Source organism: Arvicola amphibius, chromosome 6 (assembly GCF_903992535.2).
Source record: "Arvicola amphibius chromosome 6, mArvAmp1.2, whole genome shotgun sequence".
NCBI lineage: Eukaryota > Metazoa > Chordata > Mammalia > Rodentia > Cricetidae > Arvicola > Arvicola amphibius.
In genome coordinates, this window is record NC_052052.2 from 19030067 (window position 1) to 19053052 (window position 22986).

The following is a 22986-nucleotide window of genomic DNA, read 5'->3' on the forward strand; positions in this document are numbered from 1 at the left end:
AGTCACCATCCTTCTCGCCAGGCCCCCTCTTTGAGGACTCTGAGGCGGACCTGTTTCCGCTAACTCGCTAAGTTCAGGTCTCCTTAACCTGCTTCCTCTGTCTGTTCCTGCTCTTCACCTGGTTCTGGGGCCCACGCCATCCCCCACCTCTCCTCTGTGTGGGGTGGGGAGGGCAGGTTTCTGCAAGGTAGGTTTTCCTCTCAGGAGCCCCCCTCGCTCCACCTCCCTTCTGAGTCAGGAGCCAGGAATGTGTGTGGGGGCAGCAGACAGGAATGCCACCCTGAGGGTGTCAGGGCCTGATTCATCTCTCCTTCCACCCCGTCTTCTCCTTACAGGGCTGGGAAACCTAAGTCTGTCTGGAGATAAGGGAGCAACTCTGGGCTCTCAGCAGCCTGGAGTTAGATCCATGAGTAGGGCGGGCCTTCAGCACAGCACACTCCAGGGCAGGTTGCTGAAAGCGGGGAGAGAAGCTGACCTAAAAATCTCTCTATCTGACCAGAGAGACTTTCAGATCAACATGATGACTTCTGGAATGACTTTTGAATGGGGGAGGGGGTGATTACATTTCAGTCTCTTTGCTGCCTCTGTGACCCACAAAGCAATGTGGGCCTGAAAGACTGAAATATTGGAAGATGGCTCCATCAGGAGGCCCTGAATTCACATCTCAGCAGTCACATAAAGAGCAGGATTTCCATCATCCTGGAGCTGCAGGCAAGAAAAAAAGGGTCCTTGGGGCTTGCTGGCCAGCCAGCCTGCAGAATCAGCAAGCTCCAGGACAGTGAAAGACACCGTTCTGAGGGCTGGCAAGATGGTTCAATAAGTAAAGGCACCTGAGCCGGGTGGTGGCGGCGGCGCACGCCTTTAGTCCGGTACTCGGGAGGCAGAGGCAGGCGGATCTCTGTGAGTTCGGGGCCAGCCTGGTCTACAGAGCTAGTTCCAGGACAGGCTCCAAAGCTACAGAGAAACCCTGTTTCAAAAAAAAACAAAAAAACAAACAAACAAAAAAAACAACAACAAAAAAAAGAAAAGCAAAGGCACCTGCTGCCAAACCTGAGAACACAAATTTGACCCCTGTGACTCAAAGAACTGACTTTTGTAAGTTGTCCGCTAACGTGCACCTTTGCGGTCACTCCACACACACACACACACACACACACACACACACACACACACACACACATAAATAAACGTAATAAAAAGTTTTGTAAAGTTAAAACGGTTAGTGATAGCTCCAGGTTAAGAGTGCTTACTGCTCTTGCCGAGGAGAAGGGTTCAATTCCCAGCACCCACATAAGATGGCTCACAATGACCTGTAACTCGCGTTCCAAGGAATCTGAAGCTCTCTTCTGGCCTCTCAGGCTCATTCATACACTTGTGTATATATATTACAAGGCACACACACACACACATGATAAATAAATCTTTTTTTCTTCTTCTTAAGACAGCATCTCACTGTGTAGCCCTGGCTGATCTAGAACTTGCTCTGTTGTAGACTAGGCTGTCTTCGAACACAGAAATCGCCGGCCTCTGTCTCCCAAACACTGAGATTAAAGGCATGTGCCACCAATGTCCTTCCTACTTTCTATTTAAATTAAAAAAAAATAACATTTATTAATTTGTGTGTATGTATGTGTGAACCCTATGTGGAGGTCAGAGGACAACTTGTCTAAATCAGTCAACTTAGAGGAATCAACTCTCTCCTCCACCACGTGGGTCCTGGGGATCCACCTCAGGTCCTGAGGCTTGGCAGCACCTTTACCTGCTAAGGAGCTCACTGCTCCTTTTTTTTTTTTTTCACTTCCAACTTTTTTTTTTTTTTGGTTTTTCGAGACAGGGTTTCTCTGTAGCTTTGGAGCCTGTCCTGGAACTAGCTCTTGTAGACCAGGCTGGTCTCGAACTCACAGAGATCCGCCTGCCTCTGCCTCCCGAGTGCTGGGATTAAAGGCGTGCGCCACCACCGCCCAGCTCACTTCCAACTTTTTTCTTTGTTGTTTTTTGGTTTGGTTTTTTTCTTTGTGGCTTTGGAGCCTGTCCTGGAACTAGCTCTTGTAAACCAGGCTGGCCTCGAACTCACAGAGATCCGCCTGTCTCTGCCTCCCTGGTGCTGGGATTAACCAATATGTGCTCTTAACTGCTGAGCCATCTCTACAGCCTTCACTGTCTCCAATAGCCCAGGCTATCCTTGAACTTGAATGTAGCTGAGGTTGACCTTGCTAAAATTACAGACCTCATGCCCACTAACCCTCATTCTCTTTTGTTTGTTTTGCTTTTTCAAGACAGGGTTTCTCTGTGTAACAGCTCTGGTTGTCCTAGAACTCACTTTGTAGACCAGGCTGGTCTCAAACTCACAGAGATCCACCTGCCTCTGCCTCTCAAATGCTGGGATTGAAGGTGTGTGTCACCCTCCTCCCCAGTGTAACCCCTCGTTAGACTGGGAGTCTGGAGTTGTAGGCAGCTCCCCCGCCGGAAGGAACACAAAGACTGAAAACAAGATACAGCACCCCAACTCTGGCAGGAGTGATGCCGAGGAGCGATGCCTTACTCTGGGGTTCTTCTACGCAGGGTGGGAAATTGTGGTGGGCACCCCAGGTGTAAAAGAGGAGAAAAAGAGGTCCAAACTGGGTCCTTGGTACTGGGGTGGGCTGGTCACCCCTGCCCCCCTTGGGAAAGGGTGGAAACACTGGCCAGTTCACCATTCCTTTCTCCTTTGCATGGCCCCCCGTGGATAAGGCTGGGTGAGCACTTGGCTAACGAAGGCAGCCTGGGCAGGGCTCAGGGCCTCTGTCACCAAGCCAGGACTCCTTCTGAGACCTCCCCATGCCACGCTACCTTCCAGCCCCTGAGGGTCTCTGTTTTGAAGCTGAGGAACACTAGCAGTGCTCAGCAGGGGTGGCCAGGGAAGGGAAGGCTACCTGTGAGCTGTCAAGTGGCATTTCTGGAAAGCACTGTGGTGGCATGTTTCTAGAACCTGAAGAAAGAACGTCAGCTGCTTAAAAAAACAAGAAAACTAATGTGTGTGTGTGTGTGTACGTATGTGGGGGCACACTTCTGTCATGGCGTGTATGGGAGAGTGAGGGACAACTGAGTTTTAGATATATGCTCCATCACACCTGGCTTAAAATCTTTTTAAAAATCCATTAATTTTGTACATGTATGCGCATGTGTGTTTAGGTCAGATGAAAATTTGCCCGAGTACAGCCACAAGAATTAATTTTTTCCTTCTATCTGTAGGTCGTGGGGTATCTTTTACCTACTGAGCCCATCTCACGGGCTTCTCCCCCTCCCCCAGTTTGTTTGTTTTCTTCTACTTTTTAAAAAGTTGTATTTTGGTGGGCAGTGGTGACACACGCCTTTAATCCCAGTACTTGGGAAGCAGAGGCAGGCGGATCTCTGTGAGTTTGAGACCAGCCTGGTTCACACAGCGAGTTCCAAGACAGACAGGACTCTTACACAAAGAAACTGTCTCAAAAAAACTAGCAACTAGCTTTTGCTAGTTTGTATGTGTCGGAGACAGATTTCATGTAGTCCAGGCTAATCTTGAACTTGCTAAGTACCAAAAGCTGACCATCATCTAATCCTCCCATGGGACTACAGATGTGCGCCATGCAGTGTGGATGAGAACGACTTCAATTCATTGAAGAAGAAAAACATGCTTGCTGTCACACCAAAGCCTCAAAATAAGTTATAGCTGGCTACCCACCCCCTCTGGGAGGGCGGTAAAGCCGCAATGATGCCTTCAGCCCCTGCATGTGGTTTGTCCTGGTGTCTTAGGGTCTGTGATGGGCAAGCATCAAAACCCATGACACGGCTTCTGGCGCTCCCACACAGACAAGGCATCTGCCCGGCAGCCTGGGCGTCAGGATTCCTCGGCCCCACAAATGACTCATAGCTAACCCCAGACTGTGCCTCCTGGTCTCAGTTTCCCTGGATTGCTCTGTTGGTACCACCTACTATGCGGGGTATTAATAGGGGTGAGGTGCTTTGAACTCCTCAGATGAAAGAGGCTGGGGAAACAGCACCCGGTTATTAGCCCTCCACATCTTGGCGTGGGAGCTGAGGCTGGCCACCCCTCTTCTGTTCTCGGCTATGGCTGCCCACATTGGGAAGCAAAGATGAGCCACCTGTCTCCCTGCCACTTCCCAATCACTCTGCTAAACTGCATTCTCCTGTTGCCTGAAACCCACCGTCAACTCAATCGGTACCCATAAACCATGTACAGATGTCTAAACTTTCCCTCTTGCTGACTACAGACCCCATGGGTGATGGCTATAACTTTTTACATATACCAAAGAGGGGCACTCCACAGTCAGCAAAGTAAGCTATGACAGAGCCAGGTCAGTAATATTTCTATCTTGTCTCTCTCTGGGATGCTGTAAGAGGCATGTGAGGACCTTATGTGTGCATGCTCTTTGCAAAATGCCAAGCCCTGCATACATGTAACAGCTGTAATGGGTCACCAGATAAAACCTTCTGGCACAATGTGCCTTGGCCATCAGGCACTCACTGATGTTAAGGGCAAAACTAAGTCTATAGTGCCACCTACTGGCTGAAAATGCAAACTGCAGGCCCCGGCCACACAGGTGTCTCCAGACAATTGTCCAAGTAAACATTAAATATTTTCTTTAAACTTAGTTTGGACAAATCTCCTTCTTTAGAGACAGGGCTTCATATATCCCAAACTGCCTGAAACTCATTACATAGCTAAGGCTTCAACTCCTGATTCTACTGACTCCACATCTCGAGTGTTGGGATTAGAGGCACGTACAACCACACGAAATTAAAATAACTTAGGCTTTTTTTTTTAATCTTTATTTGCATTGCTGTTTTGCCTGGATGTGTGTCTGTGTGAGGGTCGGATCTTCTGGAACTGGAGCTACAGACAGTTGTGAACTGCCATGTGGATGCTGGAAATTGAACCCTGGTCCTCTGGAAGAATAGCTAGTGCTCCTAACCGCTGAGCTCCAGCCCCCAATTTCATTTTTTTGGGGGGGAGGAGGGGTCTGTTTTTTGTTTTGTTTTGCTTTTTCAAGACAAGGTTTCCCTGTGTAGCCCTGGCTGTTCTGGAACTTGCTTTGTAGACCAGACTGGCCTCGAACTCAAGAGTTTCACCTGCCTCTGCCTCCAGAGTGTTGGGACTGAAGGCGTGTACCTCTATCACCTGTCTAATCTTTCAAATATTAGCCCAAAACTTAACTACATAATTTGTAGGATAAAATAAGGTCTGGCTAGGAACAGTCACCTGTGCATGCCTGACCTTAAGGCTCAGTTAACCCTGAAGAACGGCCAAATCACAGGACAAGGGCTGAGCGCGGTGCCTGAGCTGAGCCGTGTGAAACCATGACCTGGATGCAGAAACAAGCGGGGCCGCCACGATGGCTCAGAAGGTCAAGGGACAGGTCACCAAGTTCCAGAACCTGAGGTCAGTTCCCAGAATTCAGGAGAGAAGCAGCGCACACTGACCTCCACAGGTGTGCCTGCCCATCACACAGACATGTGCACAAACACAAAATAAATGCAGTGATAATAAAACAAGGAAAGACGCAGGGTTATTTGCAGGGACAGAGACAATCCTTTGTTTTGCTCCAAACCCCTGGTTCCAGAGACTTGAAGAAAAGTTTGAAGCCCACAAAAAGTAGGGAATAATCTCACATCCCAACACACCCCACCGCAGCCCCAACAGAGCCAGTCCCCAACTTTCAGGCAGCATTTCGGGGGGGGCAAGGCTCCAAGCTTGGGGCACCACTGAGGGTGCGATGTCTGGCTTTTTATCCGGAAGTCCTTTGCAGGATGGATGTTCTTCCCAGCCTCCGCTAGGCTGGACACGGCTTTGGGTGGAGATCCAGCGGTCATCCAGGCCCAGCTGCTAGAGCTGCATGGCTTCCTGCTCTGCCGTCTGGTCCGAGGATGCTAAGTACTTCTCCTGGATGCCCAGAGTGCTGAAGGAAGGCAGGTCAAGGCTTGGGTCGTAGGCAGGGATGAGGGACTTGCCTGGGCAGGATCTGACCTCTCCGATGACTGCCACCCAAAAACTGTCCTGGTTCCCACAGCTGGATGTGAGGCCTTCAAACATCCCTTCCCTGGGCTCCTGTTTCTTCCCCACACTGCCGATACCAAAGGACCAGAGAGCACCAGCATCCAGCTTTGTATGGCATATGCTCAAGACAGACCAGGGTGTTCAAATCCTGCTCGTCACTTCCTTTCCCTCTTCTGAAGAGTCACATGAGAGCCATGACTATAAAATGAGCGCCTCTCACCTGGCAGAGCAGCCACAGTGACCACTGTTACCCCCTCCCCACACCTGGCAGAGCAGCTGCAGTGACCACTGTTATTTTCCTTTTCCTACCAAGGGAAAGGACTCCTACTCTCTGTTTGAGCCACAAGGGTCTCCTCCCTCCCTCTGGGACACAACACAGGTCAATTCACAAAAGGAGAAGAGCAGACATTGCTAACACTGGCTGCCCATGCACCATCGCCTTGGTCCTCTCAGCCCTGGGGACTGCACGCTCTATCCTACCATTCTAGCCACCTGTCCCCCATGGCCTGACATAGATCACTAGCTGGGATCATCCGCCTCTACCCTTAAGACTCTGGAATTTCCGTCTCCAGCATCCTGGGCAAAAGCTCTGTCTTCGAGACCATCAACCTAGAGAACCAGGGCTTTCCCGCCCCGCCTCTGCACCACTCTGGCCATCCAGCGGTGTCCTCAAACCTTTTTCTTCTTTTTTTGTTTTTGGAGACAGGGTTTCTCTGTAGCTTTGGAGCCTGTCCTGGAGCTAGCTCTTGTAGACGAGGCTGGCCTCGAACTCACAGAGATCCGCCTGCCTCTGCCTCCAAAGTGCTGGGATTAAAGGTGTGCGCCACCACTGCCTAGCTCAGCCCATTCCTTGTAAAGACAAACCTGTCCCCTCTCCCCATGACCACTGTCACTGGCTGTCCTAATCTACCTCTTCCATATTTTCCAACCCACATCTCTTTCTCTATTCTTCTGTTATATTGTTTGAGATAGAAGCTTACTTGTAGCCCAGGCTGGCCTCAACCTCCTGCCTCAGCTAGGCAAGCACTGGCTTACAGGCATGAGACTCCACGCATGGCTCCTGCTCTAGTTCCCCACATGCTCTGTCTGGCGAGACTAAGAACTCTGCTGCCCCAAATTACAGCCACTCAGTGCATTTTCCACACGTACAGGACTCTCCTGAAATGTCCCTCAGCTCTCAGAGAACTGGAGGAAGATCAGGAGTTCAAGACCAGCCTGCACTACAAGGGGTTATAGGCCAGCTAAGGATGAAGAAACCCTGTGTCAACCTAAATAAACCCCTACCTTTGAACTGATGTCTATATACTTCCCCCACTCTGGTGCTGGGCATCTACCCAAGGCCTCATGATAGTAGGCTAGCATTGTCTCCTTGGTTACACCCCAGCCTCCATCACAGACACATCTCCTTCCCCATACCCTGGCGCCTCTTCTCCATTTTCATGTAGTACACCATCAAACTGAACCCCTCACACTCCTCCCAACGCCACTTCATCTCTAGGCTTCTGTGTCTGCCACTCCTCTGGTGTCCCTTCCCGTGTCCCCTAAGGATACGAGGAGAAATGAAAGTCGGCCCCCATCGCAGCGGACATCATGGCCTCCAGGCTTCGCTGCTCTTGAACCCCAAAACAGTAACCATTGGCTTTATCCACAGCCTGTAGGACGTGCTGGATGCTGTCCTTGTCCTGAGCAGAGAAGAGAGGTAACACAAGGAGTAAATCAAGAGTGGAAGGCTGAGGCCACGCCTACTGCCCTCCTCTAGCTCCTCACACGATGATTTCATTGGCACCGTCCTTGCCCTAGAGGAGTCCATTTCCCCGGAGGCTGGCTGGCCAGACAACTGTCTAGATTAGAAGAGACGGGCTCCTCCATGCCGTCACTGCCTAGGGTTTTCTCCTAGGGCAGAGCAGCTGTCCTACCATCCTAGGATAACTGTCCCACTGCTCCTATGGGGCCAACCAGCCTTCAAGGTCAGAAGGCAGTGAAGGGCGAGGTACCGTCAGAGTCAGGGACAGCACTCCCTTCGGGGAGGCACCCAGCAAACACCTCTGTTATTTGGCCCATAAGGATTTCCTCATCCCTATACACCAGTGAGAACAGTCCATATCTCTCAATGAAGGACACAGATCAGAAAAACGCATGTGCAGCCCTCGGCACAGTGCTAGCAGGGACAGCTGCAGCAAGCGGTGGCTGGCACACTCACACTCTTGTGTAGGAGACAAGCATGGTGTTAGAACCAAGTCAGCTCAAGTCCCCCACTGCAGAAAGGAACCTAAGACCAGCGTGTCTCCTGGGTGAGCTCTGTCACAAGCAAGATGAGAGGCATGGAGATCGGGGCACTCTGCAAACTCACAACATAGACGCACAGTGAAATGGACCCAAAAATCTGTCTCCTGGGTCCTGGCTAAGTTCTTGCTGTGACTCTGGACTCAGGCACGTTCATTTACACTTAGGGGGCATGTGCAAAGGGGCCCTGCGGAGTCAGCACCATGGACTAAAGTCTGGGTTCTGCTTTTTACTGGGATCCTGCGCCCACTGCACCTGGTCCTGAAAGTCAGTCAAGGGCAGACCCAGGACGCAGACTGTTACTGGAGCCATCAGATCTTTTTATGTCCTTGGCCCCTCAGAGCTGCAGCCACAGGGAAGAGATCTCCCTACCCAATACCTGGATGTTCAGAGGGATAAAGGAGACCAGGCTGTAGTCTTCGACGAGCTGGACCAGCTTCTCATTGAGCTGACGGTAGTGACTGAAGAACGGGTCAGATGCCAGGTGCTCAAGCAGGTAGGAGAGGTCCAGGACTTCCGTGTAGTAGTCCAGGTTGAAGGCTGAGGAGAGAGGGTGGAGTCAGAAGCTGTTGATGGTGGCTAAAGACCTCAGGACTGGAGGAGCTGAGCCGCAGCCCGGCGACGTGTTTGGCATTTGGAAGGGCTTAGGTTCTATTTCTGGCACCAAAGGGGGATTAAAAACTGTAACCAGGGGTGGGAATTTAGCTCAGCGCTAGAGCACTTGCCTAGGAGGCACGAGGCCCTGGGTTTGGTCTTCAGCTCTGGGAGAAACCAAACCACAACCAATGGACTCGAGCAGGAGTCCAGCAGTAGAGCGCTTGCCTGGCACACATGAAGTGATGGGTTCTGACCGAGCTGTGCAGCACTAGGAGACAAGAGAGACCCGATGTGCAGGGCTTTATCTTGTTTGTTTGTCATTGCTTTTTCCTGAGACAGGGTCTCACCCCTCAGCTCTGGCTGGCCTGTCACTATGTAGCTGCTCAGGTGGCTTTCCCGGCAGTTCCCCTGCCTCAGACCCCTGCATGCTGAGAGTACAAGCATGAGTGTCGCACTGGCACCATTACCTACATGCACTAGGACACTTGCTGGTGCAGTGAAATGGTGTTAGTGAGGAGAAAACACTCGCCGGGCGGCGGTGGCGCACGCCTTTAATCCCAGCACTCGGGAGGCAGAGGCAGGATCTTGGTAAGTTTGAGGCCGGCCTGGTATACAAAGTGAGTTCCAGGACAGCCAGAACTGTTACATGGAAAATGTCTCTCTCTCTCTCTCTCTCTCTCCCTTTTTTTAAATATTTATTTATTATGTATACAATATTCTGTCTGTGTGTATACCTGCAGGCCAGAAGAGGGCACCAGACCCCATTACAGATGGTTGTGAGCCACCATGTGGTTGCTGGGAATTGAACTCAGGACCTTTGGAAGAGCAGGCAATGCTCTTAACCCCTGAGCCATCTCTCCAGCCCCCCCCCCTCTTTTTTAAAATTATTTATTTATTATGTACAGTGTTCTGTCTGCATGTATGCCTGCCCGCCAGAAGAGGGCACCAGATCTCATAGATGGTTGTGAGTCACCATGTGGTTCCTGGGAATTGAACTCAGGACCTCTGAGCCATCTCTCCAGCCCAAAAAACCCTGCCTCAAAAAAAAAGAAAGAAAGAAAGAAAGAAAGAAAGAAAGAAAGAAAGAAAGAAAGAAAGAAAGAAAGAAAGAAGGAAGGAAGGAAGGAAGGAAGGAAGGAAGGAAGGAAGGAAGGAAGAAAGAAAGAGCCCCGTGGTGGTGGCGCATTCCTTTAATCCCAACACTCGGGAGGCAGAGGCAGGCGGATCTCTGAGTTCGAGGCCAGCCTGGTCTACAAGAGCTAGTTCCAGGACAGGCTCTAGAAACTACAGGGAAACCCTGTCTCGAAAAACCAAAAAAAACCCAAAAAAAAAACCAAAAAAAAAAAAAAAAGAAAAGAAATATTCTCTTAGCCTGGTGGCACAGGCTGGTAATTCCCGGATTGGAAGTTCAAGGGTAGCCTAGATTACACAGTAAATTGAAGGTCAGCCTGGGTAACTTAGTAAAACTCTAAACAAAATGAAAGACGGCTGTGAGATTGCTCGGTGGAGACGGACACTCGGAGCCGATCCTGATAACCCGAGTTATCGCTGGGAGCCACGGCAGAAGTAGACAACCGGTTCACACAAGTTGTCCTGACCTCCACACAAACATGTACCCCACATAAATGAAGAAATTTAATTTAAAGGGGGCAGCTTGAGAGGTTAAGAGTGTTTGCTCCTTTTCCAAAGGACCTGAGTTCAGTTCCCAATATCCACACAGGAGGCTCATAACTGCAACTTCATCTCCAGGTGGTCACATGACTTCTTCTGGCTCCCTGGGGACCCACATATGTATGGCATACAGTCATACAACACACAGATTTTTAAGGCAGGGTTTCACTAAGCAGCTCTGGCTGTCCTGGAACAATGTAGACCAGGCTGGCCTCGATCTCACAGAAATCAACCTGTCTCTGCCTCCTAAGTGTTGGGATTAAAGGCGTACATCAGTATACCCATTTAAAATAAATCTTTTTTTTTTTTTTTTGAGATAGGGTTTCTCTGTGTAGCTTTGGCGCCTGTCCTAGAACTAGCTCTTTAGACCAAGGTGGCCTCAAACCCACAGAGATCTGCCTGTCTCTGCCTCCCCGAGTACTGGGATTAAAGGCGTGTGCCACCACCACCCGGCTAAAATAAATCTTATTTATTTATTTATTAATTTATTATGTATGCAACATTCTGCCTCCATGTATGCCCGCACACCAGAGGAGGGCGCCAGATCTCATTACAGATGGTTGTGAGCCACCATGTGGATGCTGGGAATTGAATTCAGGACCTTTGGAAGAGCAGCCAGTGCTCTTAACCACTGAGCCATTTCTCTCTAGCCCCTAAAATAAATCTTAAGGAGAAATAAAGTACCAGCGGTTTCTGCATGGCAGACTGTTTATCTGGCAGGTGTGAAGCTCCAGGTTCAATCTCAGTAACATTAAAAACAAAGCTCTGGATTCCTTCCTTCCCTTTCTAGAGAGGGTCTCGTGTAGCCCAGGCTGGCCTTGAACCCGATCCTCCTGTCTTCATCTCCTAAGTACTGGGATTACAGATACATATCATCATACCGAACAGACACTTGGGCTCCTTGGAAAGCCGCTCCCAAAGACGAGTGGACTCTGGGCTGATCTCCCTCCATGTCCTGACTAGGCAAGGTCCCTTCCATGTCACTCCCAGACTCCCTCCCTGCTCCTATACTAGACATTTCAGCTTTCTTCTCTGGGCTCCTTCATGGTTTCAGATTTTTAAGGAGCAGATGCCATTAGCACAGCAGAAAAAAAAATGCTGGTCATTGAGACACTACCCATTGAGTCCTACGCATTCTTGCCATGTGAGGATGATGTAGGTGGTCGTCTACAAGCCAGACCCTGGGTCCACCCATGCCTCCGACTCAAGGCTTTCTACCTTCTAGAACACCTGTTATTTGTGCCACCGGGTGGACGGTAGTTTCACTAAGGCAGTTCACGTTAGGCCAACACTTCTGCCCCTAGTGGTCAGGCTGGAACACTCCTCCAGTAGGCCACCTCTCACCAGCCAAGGGTCAGGGTGCCAGGGCTCAGGGCAGTGAGCAGTATCCACTCCTTCAGCTAGCCACTGCCCTATCACCTTGTTTTAATCGCTCTGTAGCGCTCCTCTGTGATCTCTGGTCCACTCCAGTATCTGGCACAGTGATGCACCACGTTAGGAAGACACAGTGGGGCAGCTTCCTTCCTGCTCCAAGCAGGGGCTCTTACCCAGCTTCCCATAGTGTTCGATAAGGTCCATCTTGGAGAGGAGGTTGACATGGGGCAGCTCCACATGCAGCATGGTGGCCAGGGAGGTGCACAGCACTGAGATGAACTTGCCTGGGTCTGTGCAGTAGTGAGAATCCACAAGATGGACAGCCGTCAGCTGTGAGCGGAAGACAAGGGATGAGAGGGAAAGCCGGACCGCAGTGGGAGGGGCTTCGGGGCCACGCGTCCCTTGTGAGATGAGCAACTTAAGGATCCAGCCTAAGCCTGCCTCAGCTGTGTCCTGCTTCTATTTCCTTGTATATGTGTGCTTGCAACAGACACAAGCCAAGTGCTGGGACTACAGGCATGTGCCACTTTCCCGGGCTCTTGTATTTAATACTAATAGCCAGCATCATATCTTCCGCCCAGAAAATATGCGGGTTTTCTTACAAAGTACCTTTGTTTCCTCCCTACTATGCTGAGGACCAAATCCAGCGTCTGCGGCTTCTGCTTGTTAGGCAAGATCTCTACCATTGAGCTAAATCTCCAGTGCCTCTTACGAGGTTTCTCGCATAGCGCCCTGCAGTGGGAGATAGGTTTAATTTACACCGCATCTATCTTTCTACTCTTTCATTACACTTTTGCACACCAACAATTGCTGTAGCCACTTTCTATATTGATCACTTCCATTTAAAATCCCCAATTAGGTACTAACACATTTATTCAAGAGATACAAAACTGAGCCGAGAGGACTTTCCCAGATCACGGAGTTGGTGGCAGAGTTAAAATTCGAACTCAGGCTTTAGTTCTGCTTCAAACTCAACTCGGCCAGTATCTCGCAGTGTGACTTGGGGGCGTGGCATCTGCCTGCCTCCCTGTCTCAGGGACTCCCTCTGAGTAAAGGGCTTGCCCGACCGAGACGCACCCTGAGGTCCCACTGTGCCATCTGGGAGAAGATATTGCGCAGGGCGGCATGGTGCGTGCAGAGCTCCACCTGGCCGGGGCAGTCGAAGAGAAAGTAGTGGCCTCGGAGGGGCTCGAGCTTGGCGCGCAGCCAGTCCAGGTTGGCTTCCAGGTACTCCATGCAGTAGAGCAGACCACCGTTGGGGCCCAGGCGCAGCGCGTCCATCACGTCGCCCAGCCCCACCAGCTCGCCCACGTCCACGGCACACTCATAGGGCAGCCCTTCGTTGGCCGGGTCCAGGTTCACCACCGCCACGCGCCGGCCGAGCGCGCGCAGGAACTCACTCATGCCCAGGCAGTACGTGGTCTTCCCCGAGCCCGGGGGCCCGATCACCGCCTGCCCGAAGGCCGTGGCCGGGGCGGCCCCCGCCATGGCTGGAGCAGGCCAGCCCACAGGCGCCTCCCGAACTAAAACGAGGAGACCCACGCAGAAAACGAGCAAACTACCCGGCAAGGAAGAGAAAAACCGACTTCCGGACTCCGCCGGAAATGGCGGAAGAGGAAGTCCCGCCCACACGCCAACGACGTTGGCCGGCAAAGGAGCTGTAGTTACTCGGCCGCCTTCCTCCCGCTGCGGTGTCAGTCTCAGGGTTTCCCTGGCTTCTCTAAGTCAGACTTCCGGGCCGGTCCAGTCCTAAACTCGTTTATTCTCGTGCAGACCCGCCCCCAGCCAAAGGGTAGAGGTGGTGAGGGGCCGCCCGACCCTCTCTGGATCAGTTCTTCTGTGGTCCCTTATTCTTTTTCCGACCTCGTGACGGCCTCCTCCAGACCCCAGCAAACCCGACTGGAATGTGCCACAGGCAGTCCAGATCTTCCTGGTTCTGGGGCGAGTCCAAACATGGACTAGGGTTCGGAGACCACCCCAGGAGAGGGAGGGGCTTTCTGGGAAATCATCTTTGAGGTAGACAAGCGCAGGCGTGCTCAGGTATGAGCACGTGAGCATGTTTTGCAGACTCCAAGGATCTTGGCTGCTTCAGAGGTCCACAGGCAAGCCCCAGGCTGTTTCCTGCAGCTGAGTGACCCCGCCCAAGGACCAGCGTCACTCAGGCTCCAGGGCTCTGTCCAAGGCACAGATGGAACCCCTTACAAAAGTCTTATCTGTCCGAAACTTCATGCTTGTGGGTGGCTGGCGTCGGAGCAAGGACTCTGTCTCATCTTGGGGAAGAGGCTCATCGTAGATTGTGGAAATGAGACCCAAGCCAGTTCTACGGGGTCTCTTCAGTTGCCCAAATGGCTGTAGTTTCTCTCCATGGTACCTGAATCAAACAGGGCAAGGGACAGGAGTAGCAACTAAGTATCTAGTTTGTCCTGTAAGATACACTGTCTTGTGCTGATAGGGTTTGAACCCAGGGCCGGACCCTAACACCAAAGACGAAGCTTTTGCACCTGCAGTGGTGCTCCCCACCTCTGGAGAGAGTCTGAGCCAACTACAAGGAGCCCTGACAGTTTCCTTCCCACAATGGGCTCTCTTATGAAGCCCAGACTCAGACTTGAGGAAATGACTTTCCTGGGGACCCATGACCGTTTTAAGTCATAGGATTTGGTCTAAAATGAACATAAAGAATTGTATCATCAATTTCTTCTACTTCTACTATGAAGTTCATCTTCTAGGGGTACCTAGCATGCATCCCAAAAGCAACAAGAAACCAAATAACATCATTGCTGGGTTGAGACTCTAAGGAGTCCTTCAAGGGTGCACTTACCCCAACCCACGTTTGCATCTGGGGTGCTGGCCGTCACCTTCTGGGGCCTCAGGCACCCCGGAGCACCTACTACCCAGGCCCTGGCCTTCAGCCCAGCCCTGGCGCTCCATCACCTTCCTGCCAATGCCCTGCAAAGGGAAGCAGTGAGACTCAGGAAAAGTGGCTTAAGTTTGACAAGGTGGTGTGTGTCCCATCCATCACTTGAGAGACAGGGGCAGAAGGACCTGACCTCAGGGTCAGGATAGGCTACATGGAGATCCTACCTCAAAGGGAGGGAGGGATGAAGGGGGAGGGGAGGAATGGGAGAAGGGAAGGAGAGGGAAAGGAGGGAGGGGGCCTATTCTTGGAGAAGAAAACAGGAAAGGGAAACGTCAGGGGGCGGGGCAGCGCTCCCTTACCTTGGTATGGTGCTCAAAGGCGCCCACTTGGCGGCCTATCACAGAGCCATCTTCCTGGCCACCACGGAGTCTCTGTTCCAGGCGCATTTGGACATAGTCACGGGCGTCTTTGTCTCCACCATCTGAGGAACCATAACCCATTTTGTAAAAGGGTCCCTCTCAAACCAGGAGGATCAGGTATCTGGGGTCCCCTCACAAGACTTAGTGATTAATTTGCATAATGCCTGCAATCTCTCTCAGGAGACTGGGAACACACAACAGGAAGCACAGTTCTCATGCTGCACACGAGGAACTGCTGTGGGGTAAACTCTTGGAAGATGGTGAATATGTACTGCCCTCACTGGTTAATAAAGAGCAGACTGGCCGAGGGCTAGGCAGGATTTTTGGTGTAGAGAGAACACTGGAAAGGAAGGCGGAGTCTCAGAAGTCCCGAGGAGACAAAGAAAAGGAGATGAACTTTCCATACAGAGATAAGGAAGGTACCGATCTCATGGTAGAACACAGATAGAACTATGGGTTGACTGACGTGGTAGGAGCTAGTTAGGAACAAGCTTAAGCTGTCAGTCAAAATCACCAAAAATAAATTTAAAAAAATTATCAATAAAAAGGGCATTCAGACTGGTCTACATAGTAAGTTTTAGAACAGCTAGGGGTACACAGACTGTCTCAAAACAAAACAAAACAAAAACCAGAAACAAAACAAAAATCCAGGTCATTTTTCCCTTCAGAACAACGAGGTGACCAAAGACCAAGCTTCTATTTAGAGCCTATTCAGTCAGACCCCGAGGGTGTTCCAGGGCCTGCCCGCCAGCAGCACTTAACTACAGGCAGTGAGTACGCACAAGCAGAGATGGTTAAGTCCAGTCAACCTGTTTGTACAGGTTCTGCACCTGCAGATCAACCACTCTGAAACGACCCAGAACATAACTGTATCTGTACCAACACACAGACTCCCCATCCCCATCATTCAGTCTCTCTCACGTCCCCAGGGCAGGGATTCCAAGCTGTACACCACCATAGCTAGCAAGTAATTCTTTTTCCTGGTGCTGGACTTGAACCCAGGGCCTCACATCTGCTAAGAAAGTGGCACTGGGATGTAGCCCCAGCCCTTGCTAACTGATTTTGAGAGAGATTACTTAAAGTGTGCACGAGGATATATGTAGGTCTAGGCAATTACACAATTGCGTAAGAAAGCACCTGCAGATTTTGGTGTGCGCGGGGGTTCTAGAACCATTCTCCTTGAGCACACTGAGAACGAGTGTGCAGTGCCTCTAGCTCCCTGACTTAACCTCTGCCAAGCATGTGTGGCTAACACACAGGCACCAACTCCTCCCAGGACTGCCAACCCCCGGCCAGTACCTTTGTCGTAGTAGACGCTCATGTCCACGTCCCAGTCATCGGCCGTCTGTTCGTCAAAATCTACAGGGACAGAAGCATGGGTTAAGGACTCTGGGACTAGGAACCCGACCGAGGGGCCTGCACAAGCCGAAGGTGCTCTACCGTCAAGTTCTGTGCCCCACCCCAGTGACTCCTAGCTGTGCTTCAACCGAAGCCCAGTGTTAGACAGACATTCTAGGTGCTATCCCAATTCCTCATTCTAAAATAGGATGAACAGTTTGCACTGATACGGGGTGGAAGCCATTTCCTAGCTTTATTTAGACTGTCAGGGAATCATCCACTATGTGGAGCAGAGAGGCCTCTACCTGGGTCTGACAGCCCTTGCATCCCCGACAAAGTCCATGTGTTAACAACTTAGTCTCAGACGCAGCAGGAAGTAATGAGAACTTTAAGAGGTAGAGCTTCATTTATGATCTTAAAAGGGACTGTGAGACCCGGTCTCTTCTTCCTTCTCTCTCCCTTGCATCCCAGTCATGAGGTGAATAGGCTTCCAACAACACTGTGCAGCCTCACCACAGGCACAGAAGCCAACTACCCATGCCCGAGACCTCCAATCCGAGCCAGCTCTCCTCTCTTTAAAAGTTAATTCATCTCTGGTATTCGCTACAGTAACTGCAAGCCTTACCTCCTTCTTCCTCCTGCCAGAACTGAGCATCAGTGTAGAACACCAGGCCAGAGCCGCCCTTCTCCCACTTGAGCTCAATCTCTTCCTCAAAGAGCCGCTCGGTTGTCCGCTCCTGCCTGGTCACGTCCTCGTGCAGAGCCTCATGACGCTCCCACTCCTCACACTGGTCATCGTCCTGGGAGAAGGGGAGGAAGGGGTGACCTGTGTGTCTGACTCCAGACCGCAGGCCTAGGAGGAGGAGTCTCAGGGCCAGCAGGGGACACGGCACTGTGCTTCCAGGCATCTCCAGAAGCAGCATCTGGACCTTGAGACCTTGACGACACCTGTTGCCATCCCTCTGCTGCTCACCCCACCCCATCCGCTCTCAGCTCTGTGCTACTGACCAGTTCCTCCTCCATGCCGCTTCTCTGCTTGCTCAAACCCTCAGCTGAGTCCCCAGCCCACACAGAGCTGGCTCAGCCCGCAGCTCTCTCGTGTGTTCGTCGGTACACACCATTTGAGCCTCTCAATTATGTCATCTGCTCTTCCTAGAACTGGGTTCCTGGAATAATCCCGGTGACCCTGTGAGGTAAGTGCTGTTATTTCCATTTTACAGGAGGGAGCCAAAGTCAGAGGTAAGGCTGCCCACACACTGCCAAGAGCAGCCGAGCCAGCAGGCAATCCCAGGCCATGACCACCCAGCCTTCCACACTCTTTCTTTCTTGTTTCAACATTTAGGTTCTTCCAGGGCAGAAAATGGATCATGGAATGTCTTTGAGCACTAGTTCTTACGACAATGTGTTCAACTGGACTTGTGGAATGACAGGATGACTCTTGTCTTGACTCCCCTGGGACCCTATGCTGTGGGATAATGCTCTTGTACACTATAAAGACTTGTCACTTGTACTGGTTTAATAAAACACTGATTGGCCAAAGGCCAGGCAGGAAGTATAGGAGGGCCAACCAGAATAGGAGAATTCTGGGAAGAGGAAAGACTCAGTCTGCAATCACTAGCCAAACATAGAGGAAGCATAAAGACACCAAGCCACATGGCTAAACATAGGTAAGAATAATGGGTTAATTTAAGTTGTAAGAGCTAGTTAGTGATAAGCCTGAGCAAAAGGTCAAATAATTTATAATTAATATAAACCACTGTGTGTTTATTTGGGACTGAACGGCTGCGGGAGCAGGTGGGATAGGAACTTCCGTCTACAAATCCTGGCCTGGCCTCTGCAAGAGACGAGAAGAGGGCTGTACTACTCACATCGTCGGAGTGAGACTCCTCTTCTTCCTGCAGCCCTTCATCCTCAGGCTCATCCAAGAGGCTGGCTGGAGGCTCTTCCAAGTAGGTTTCCTGGGGGATCTCCTCCCCCTCGGCAGTGTACACATGCTCTTCCTGCTCCACAGTCTCGGAGTCTTCATACTCGAAGGGCACGTTGCCATAGCGTCGGGAGGAGCCTGTCTTCGGGAACTGGAGCTGCAGCTGCGTGATGATGCGAGGTGGAAGGCGGCAGGCCCGGATCAAGTCCAGAAAGACCCGCAAGGGCGTGCCCACGTTGCCACTGGGCATCAGCACTGGTGGATTCAGCTCGGGTAGCTGCTTCAGGTCGGACAAAGTAAAAGCTTCATTCGCTGCCTTTCGACTCTGTAGCTCCTTCCGGGTTTTAAAGGGAAAGGGCCCCAGATCTTAGGAAGGGGGAGAAGAATGGATGTTAAAATCCTCGACATTTGTAGTAATAATCTCAGAAGTTAATCTCACTTTGACGTCGTTTCCTGTCAGGCATGGTGGTCTACATCTGTGAGACCAGCACCCAGGAAATTGAGGCAAGAGGAGGTGGGTGAAGAGGCCAGTTAGGCCACATAGTAAGACATCTCAAACAATGGCTAACAAGATGAACTTCCTCCAGGCTGGATGGTTTGAGTAGATCCCCAGAATCCACGTGGCAGAAGGAGAGAACTGGCTCCCGTAAGTTGTCCTCTGACTTCCACACCAGAGTCACAGCACATGTGTGTCTTCTACCGCCACAAAATAAATGTAATTTAAACAAATGTTTTTGTGTATCTACCTGAGTGTGTGTATGTATATGTACCACATGCATGAAGGAGCCTGTGGAGGTCAGATTCCCAGAATGGAGTTACAGGCAGCTGTGAGCTGCCGTGCGGGTGCTGGGAACTGAGAACCCCCTGTAAGAGCATGAACTTAAGTGCATTTAACTTGTGAGCCAGATGTATTTCCTGTCTCCCTGGAGGAATATACAGCTTTCTTTGACATCTGCCTCCTGGCGACTGGCTTTCATCGGTACCAGAGATAGAATCATTACCTCTCAACTAGATCTGGAGCCCTATGCTGACCTTTGGGTGCTCAGCTGTCACCAATCCCCACTGCACATATCTTGTATTCCAGGCACATCAAATGATTTTTTTAATTATTATTTGCTCGATTATTGTGTTATGTACAGATACACCACAGTGCTCCTATGGAGATCAGACGATAACGTGCTATAGCTGGTCTTCTCCTTCCACCACGTGGGTCTTGGAGATCCAACTCAGGTCTTCCGATCTGGCAGCAAGCACCCTTACTCATCTTGGTCATCTTGGTAGCCCAGGATTGTTTCAAGAAGTCAATAAGAAAATGATGGACTGGTTAGATAGTGTAGTATGCATTTATAATCCCAGCACTTGAGAGGCACGGGCAGGAGGATCAGGAAATCAAGGTTATTTTATTTATTCATTTTTGAGATAGGCCCGGTATGTATGACATGTAGACCAGGCTGGCCTTGGAACTTATGAAGTTACAGAGATCCCCCTGCCTCTGTTTCCCAAGTGCTAGGACTAACGGTCGGAACTCTTGTTAATAATTCTTTTTTTTTTTTTTTTTTTTTGGTTTTTCGAGACAGGGTTTCTCTGTGGCTTTAGAGCCTGGGCTGGTCTCGAACTCACAGAGATCCGCCTGCCTCTGCCTCCCGAGTGCTGGGATTAAAGGCGTGCGCCACCACCGCCCGGCTTTGTTAATAATTCTTGTAGCCAAGAAAAAACTGTTTCAAAATCACTTGTGTGCTGTAGAGATGACTCAGAGGTTAAGAACACTCGCTTAAAAAAAGTCCTGAGTTCAATTCCCAGCAACCACATGATGGCTCACAACCATCTATAATGGGATCTGGTGCCCTCTTCTGGCCTGCAGGCACAAGGAGGCAGAACACCGTATACATAATATTTTTTAAAAGGTGTAAACATAAAAAAAAAAAATTCAACCCCTCAGAGAAATGGTCTTAATAAGGGATAAACTGAAAACCCAACTATATAGGTGTCTATCTTGTTTTTTTGTTTTTTTTTTGTCTTTTGTCTGAGTGACATTAAATAGCAAATTAAGGCTGAAAACGTGAACTTTGTCCAAAACTGACTTAAAACTCCTAGACGATGACAAGCAAAGGTCTGACCTATCTCCACTACCCAGGAAATGTGCCTCCGTTCTGAGGCCTGTAAGTCCAGTCCAATCTCTCTCCCTTACCTGAAGCCTCAGTGGGTATCCTCAGTCTGCGGATGAGACAGCGACCCGGGAGCCAGGTCCCCTCAGAGTCCAGCCACCGGCGGCCCGAGTACATGCGAAGCAGCCTCTGAGCTTGCGCCACTCCCCGAACCGAGACGACGCAGCAGCAGGTGCGGGTCTGGACGGGAGCAGAGTTCCGGGCGGGGACAGCGCGGGTATCGGGGGCTGCAGTCTGGGTGAGATCCGGATCCTCAGCAGCAGGGTCGGGGGCAGCTCGGGCCGCGTCGGGAGCCGCCGCCTGCGGAGGGCCCCTCTCCGGCCGATGTCGGTAGTGGAAACACAGAAAGCCTCCGCCGCGCTGCTCCCGGAACTGGCTGAAGTAGTTCCGTAGCTGGGCCGAGCGTAACTCAGGAGGGATTCCACTCACCACCAGGTACACCGCCGACTCTTCGTCCACCTCCCTGGGCGTCGCCATCTTAGACTGTCACATGATCGCTTGGCGTCAACTCTCGCGATAACACCACGACTCGGACTCTGGCGTCTGATTTTCGAGAGTGCCAACTTTTTGACTGTTTGGTCCTTCGAGTTATGTTTTAGCTTCTCTTGGGCCGAAGCCGTTTGTTCAGATCCACAGATGCTGGAGAACTCTTCTTATTGGTTGGGCTGTAGCTCAGTGAGAACCGGTTCTAAGGAGGAACCAGCGTGGAGCATCGGGGAGGCTGAGCCAGGAGGACTAGCGGGAGTTTGATGTGCGATTGGACATCAATACCAACCCAACCAGTGCTACATAACAAGATTGTATCTAAAATAAAAGTTGGAAACGCATGGTGGCTCTCAATCGTCTATAATAGGATCTGGTGCCCTCTTCTGGCATGCAGGCAGAACACTGTATACATAATAAATAAAATCTTTTTTTGTTTTTTAAGACAGTGTTTCTCTGTAGCTTTGGTTTTTTTTTTTTTTTTGGTTTGTTTGTTTTGTTTTGTTTTGTTTTTCGAGACAGGGTTTCTCTGTAGCTCTGGAACTAGCTCTTGTAGACCAGGCTGGCCTCAAACAGAGATCCGCCTGCCTCTGCCTCCCATGTCCTGGGATTAAAGGCGTGCGCCACCACTTCCCGGCATAAATAGAAAAAACCTGTATGGATGTGTGGAACTATTCCCAGACGTCATAGGTTATTAAATGAAAACCCTAGTACCATCAGTGGAGTACCTCCCTACCAGGTGTTTGGTTCCTCACACACAAACAGCATAGATACTGTGACTACTGGAAGTGCAACACCTGTGTGCAGTGCTCAGGGAGGCCAGAGGGCGAATGAGCCTCCGGAACTGGAGCAGGCCGTTGTAAGCTGCCCTGTGGGTTTTGGATCCCCAACCCAGACCCTCTTGAAAAGCAGAGCATGCTCTAATCACTGAGCCATTCCCCTAGCCTCATGGTGGTTGCATTCCTGATCTCGTAACAACTTCAGATCTGGCCAAAAATTGGCTCTTCAACCTCCTGTCATGTAGGGTGGGAAGGCTCTGAACACCCTTGCTCAGAATCTTTATGTGGCTGAAGGTGAAGGGTTATTCTGTAACAATTTCCTCTGAATTGAAACATTCTGTCCTGGGTGGATGGTCCCCCAGTCTCCCCACGTAAACAATGGGAGGTAGAGAAATAACACAGGGGTTCAGAGCTCCGGCTTAGGTTCACTTGGCAGTTTACAACTCTGTGTGACTCCAATTCCCAGGGATCTGACTCCTCCTTCTGTCCTCTGAGGGCACCAGGCATGCACATGATGCACAGATATATGTGCAAGCCAAACAACCAGAAGTGTAAAATAAAATTTAGAAAAGTAAACAACTCACAAGTCTCAGTTCCTAAAACATACAAGATTCACAAAGTTCTCCTCAAGGAGATATAGGCGGAAATGGCTGCTGAGGAAAAAAGACTTTCTAACCTGTCCAGCTGCCTGCAAGTGCAGTGGGGAACTGCAGGGATGCAGCTTTTCTGTAATGCAGTGGACTGCTTTTTTTAAAAAATATTTATTTATTATGTATACAATATTCTGTCTGTGTGTATGCCTTCAGGCCAGAAGAGGGCACCAGACCCCATTACAGATGGTTGTGAGCCACCATGTGGTTGCTGGGAATTGAACTAAGGACCTTTGGAAGAGCAGGCAATGCTCTTAACCCCTGAGCCATCTCTCCAGCCCCAGTGGGCAGCTTTTGAGTCATCTAACTATGATAAGAAACCCTCACACATACTCCTGTGAATAAACTCCAATAAATTCATTAAATCACCATGCTGGACACTAAGAGAATCGTTGCTGATTAATTTTATGCA

The 22986-nt window shown here is 50.5% G+C and overlaps 2 protein-coding genes across 2 annotated transcripts; both read right to left on the bottom strand.

The window, feature by feature from the left end:
• Nucleotides 1-5546: 5546 nt before the first annotated feature.
• On the bottom strand, nucleotides 5547-13578 carry Gpn2 (GPN-loop GTPase 2). Its single transcript, XM_038334938.1, has 5 exons — nucleotides 13037-13578; nucleotides 12133-12289; nucleotides 8697-8857; nucleotides 7586-7716; nucleotides 5547-5936 (listed from the first exon to the last, which is right to left on the bottom strand). Exons 1-5 carry the CDS (start codon nucleotides 13445-13447, stop codon nucleotides 5864-5866), a joined length of 933 nt encoding a protein of 310 aa, XP_038190866.1. The 5' UTR covers nucleotides 13448-13578; the 3' UTR covers nucleotides 5547-5863.
• A 528-nt stretch (nucleotides 13579-14106) lies between these two features.
• Nucleotides 14107-21166, bottom strand: Gpatch3 (G-patch domain containing 3). The gene is made up of 7 exons (XM_038334937.2): nucleotides 20686-21166; nucleotides 18442-18863; nucleotides 17199-17373; nucleotides 16535-16594; nucleotides 15176-15297; nucleotides 14778-14905; nucleotides 14107-14330 (listed from the first exon to the last, which is right to left on the bottom strand). Exons 1-7 carry the CDS (start codon nucleotides 21137-21139, stop codon nucleotides 14114-14116), a joined length of 1578 nt encoding a protein of 525 aa, XP_038190865.1. The 5' UTR covers nucleotides 21140-21166; the 3' UTR covers nucleotides 14107-14113.
• Nucleotides 21167-22986: the final 1820 nt, after the last annotated feature.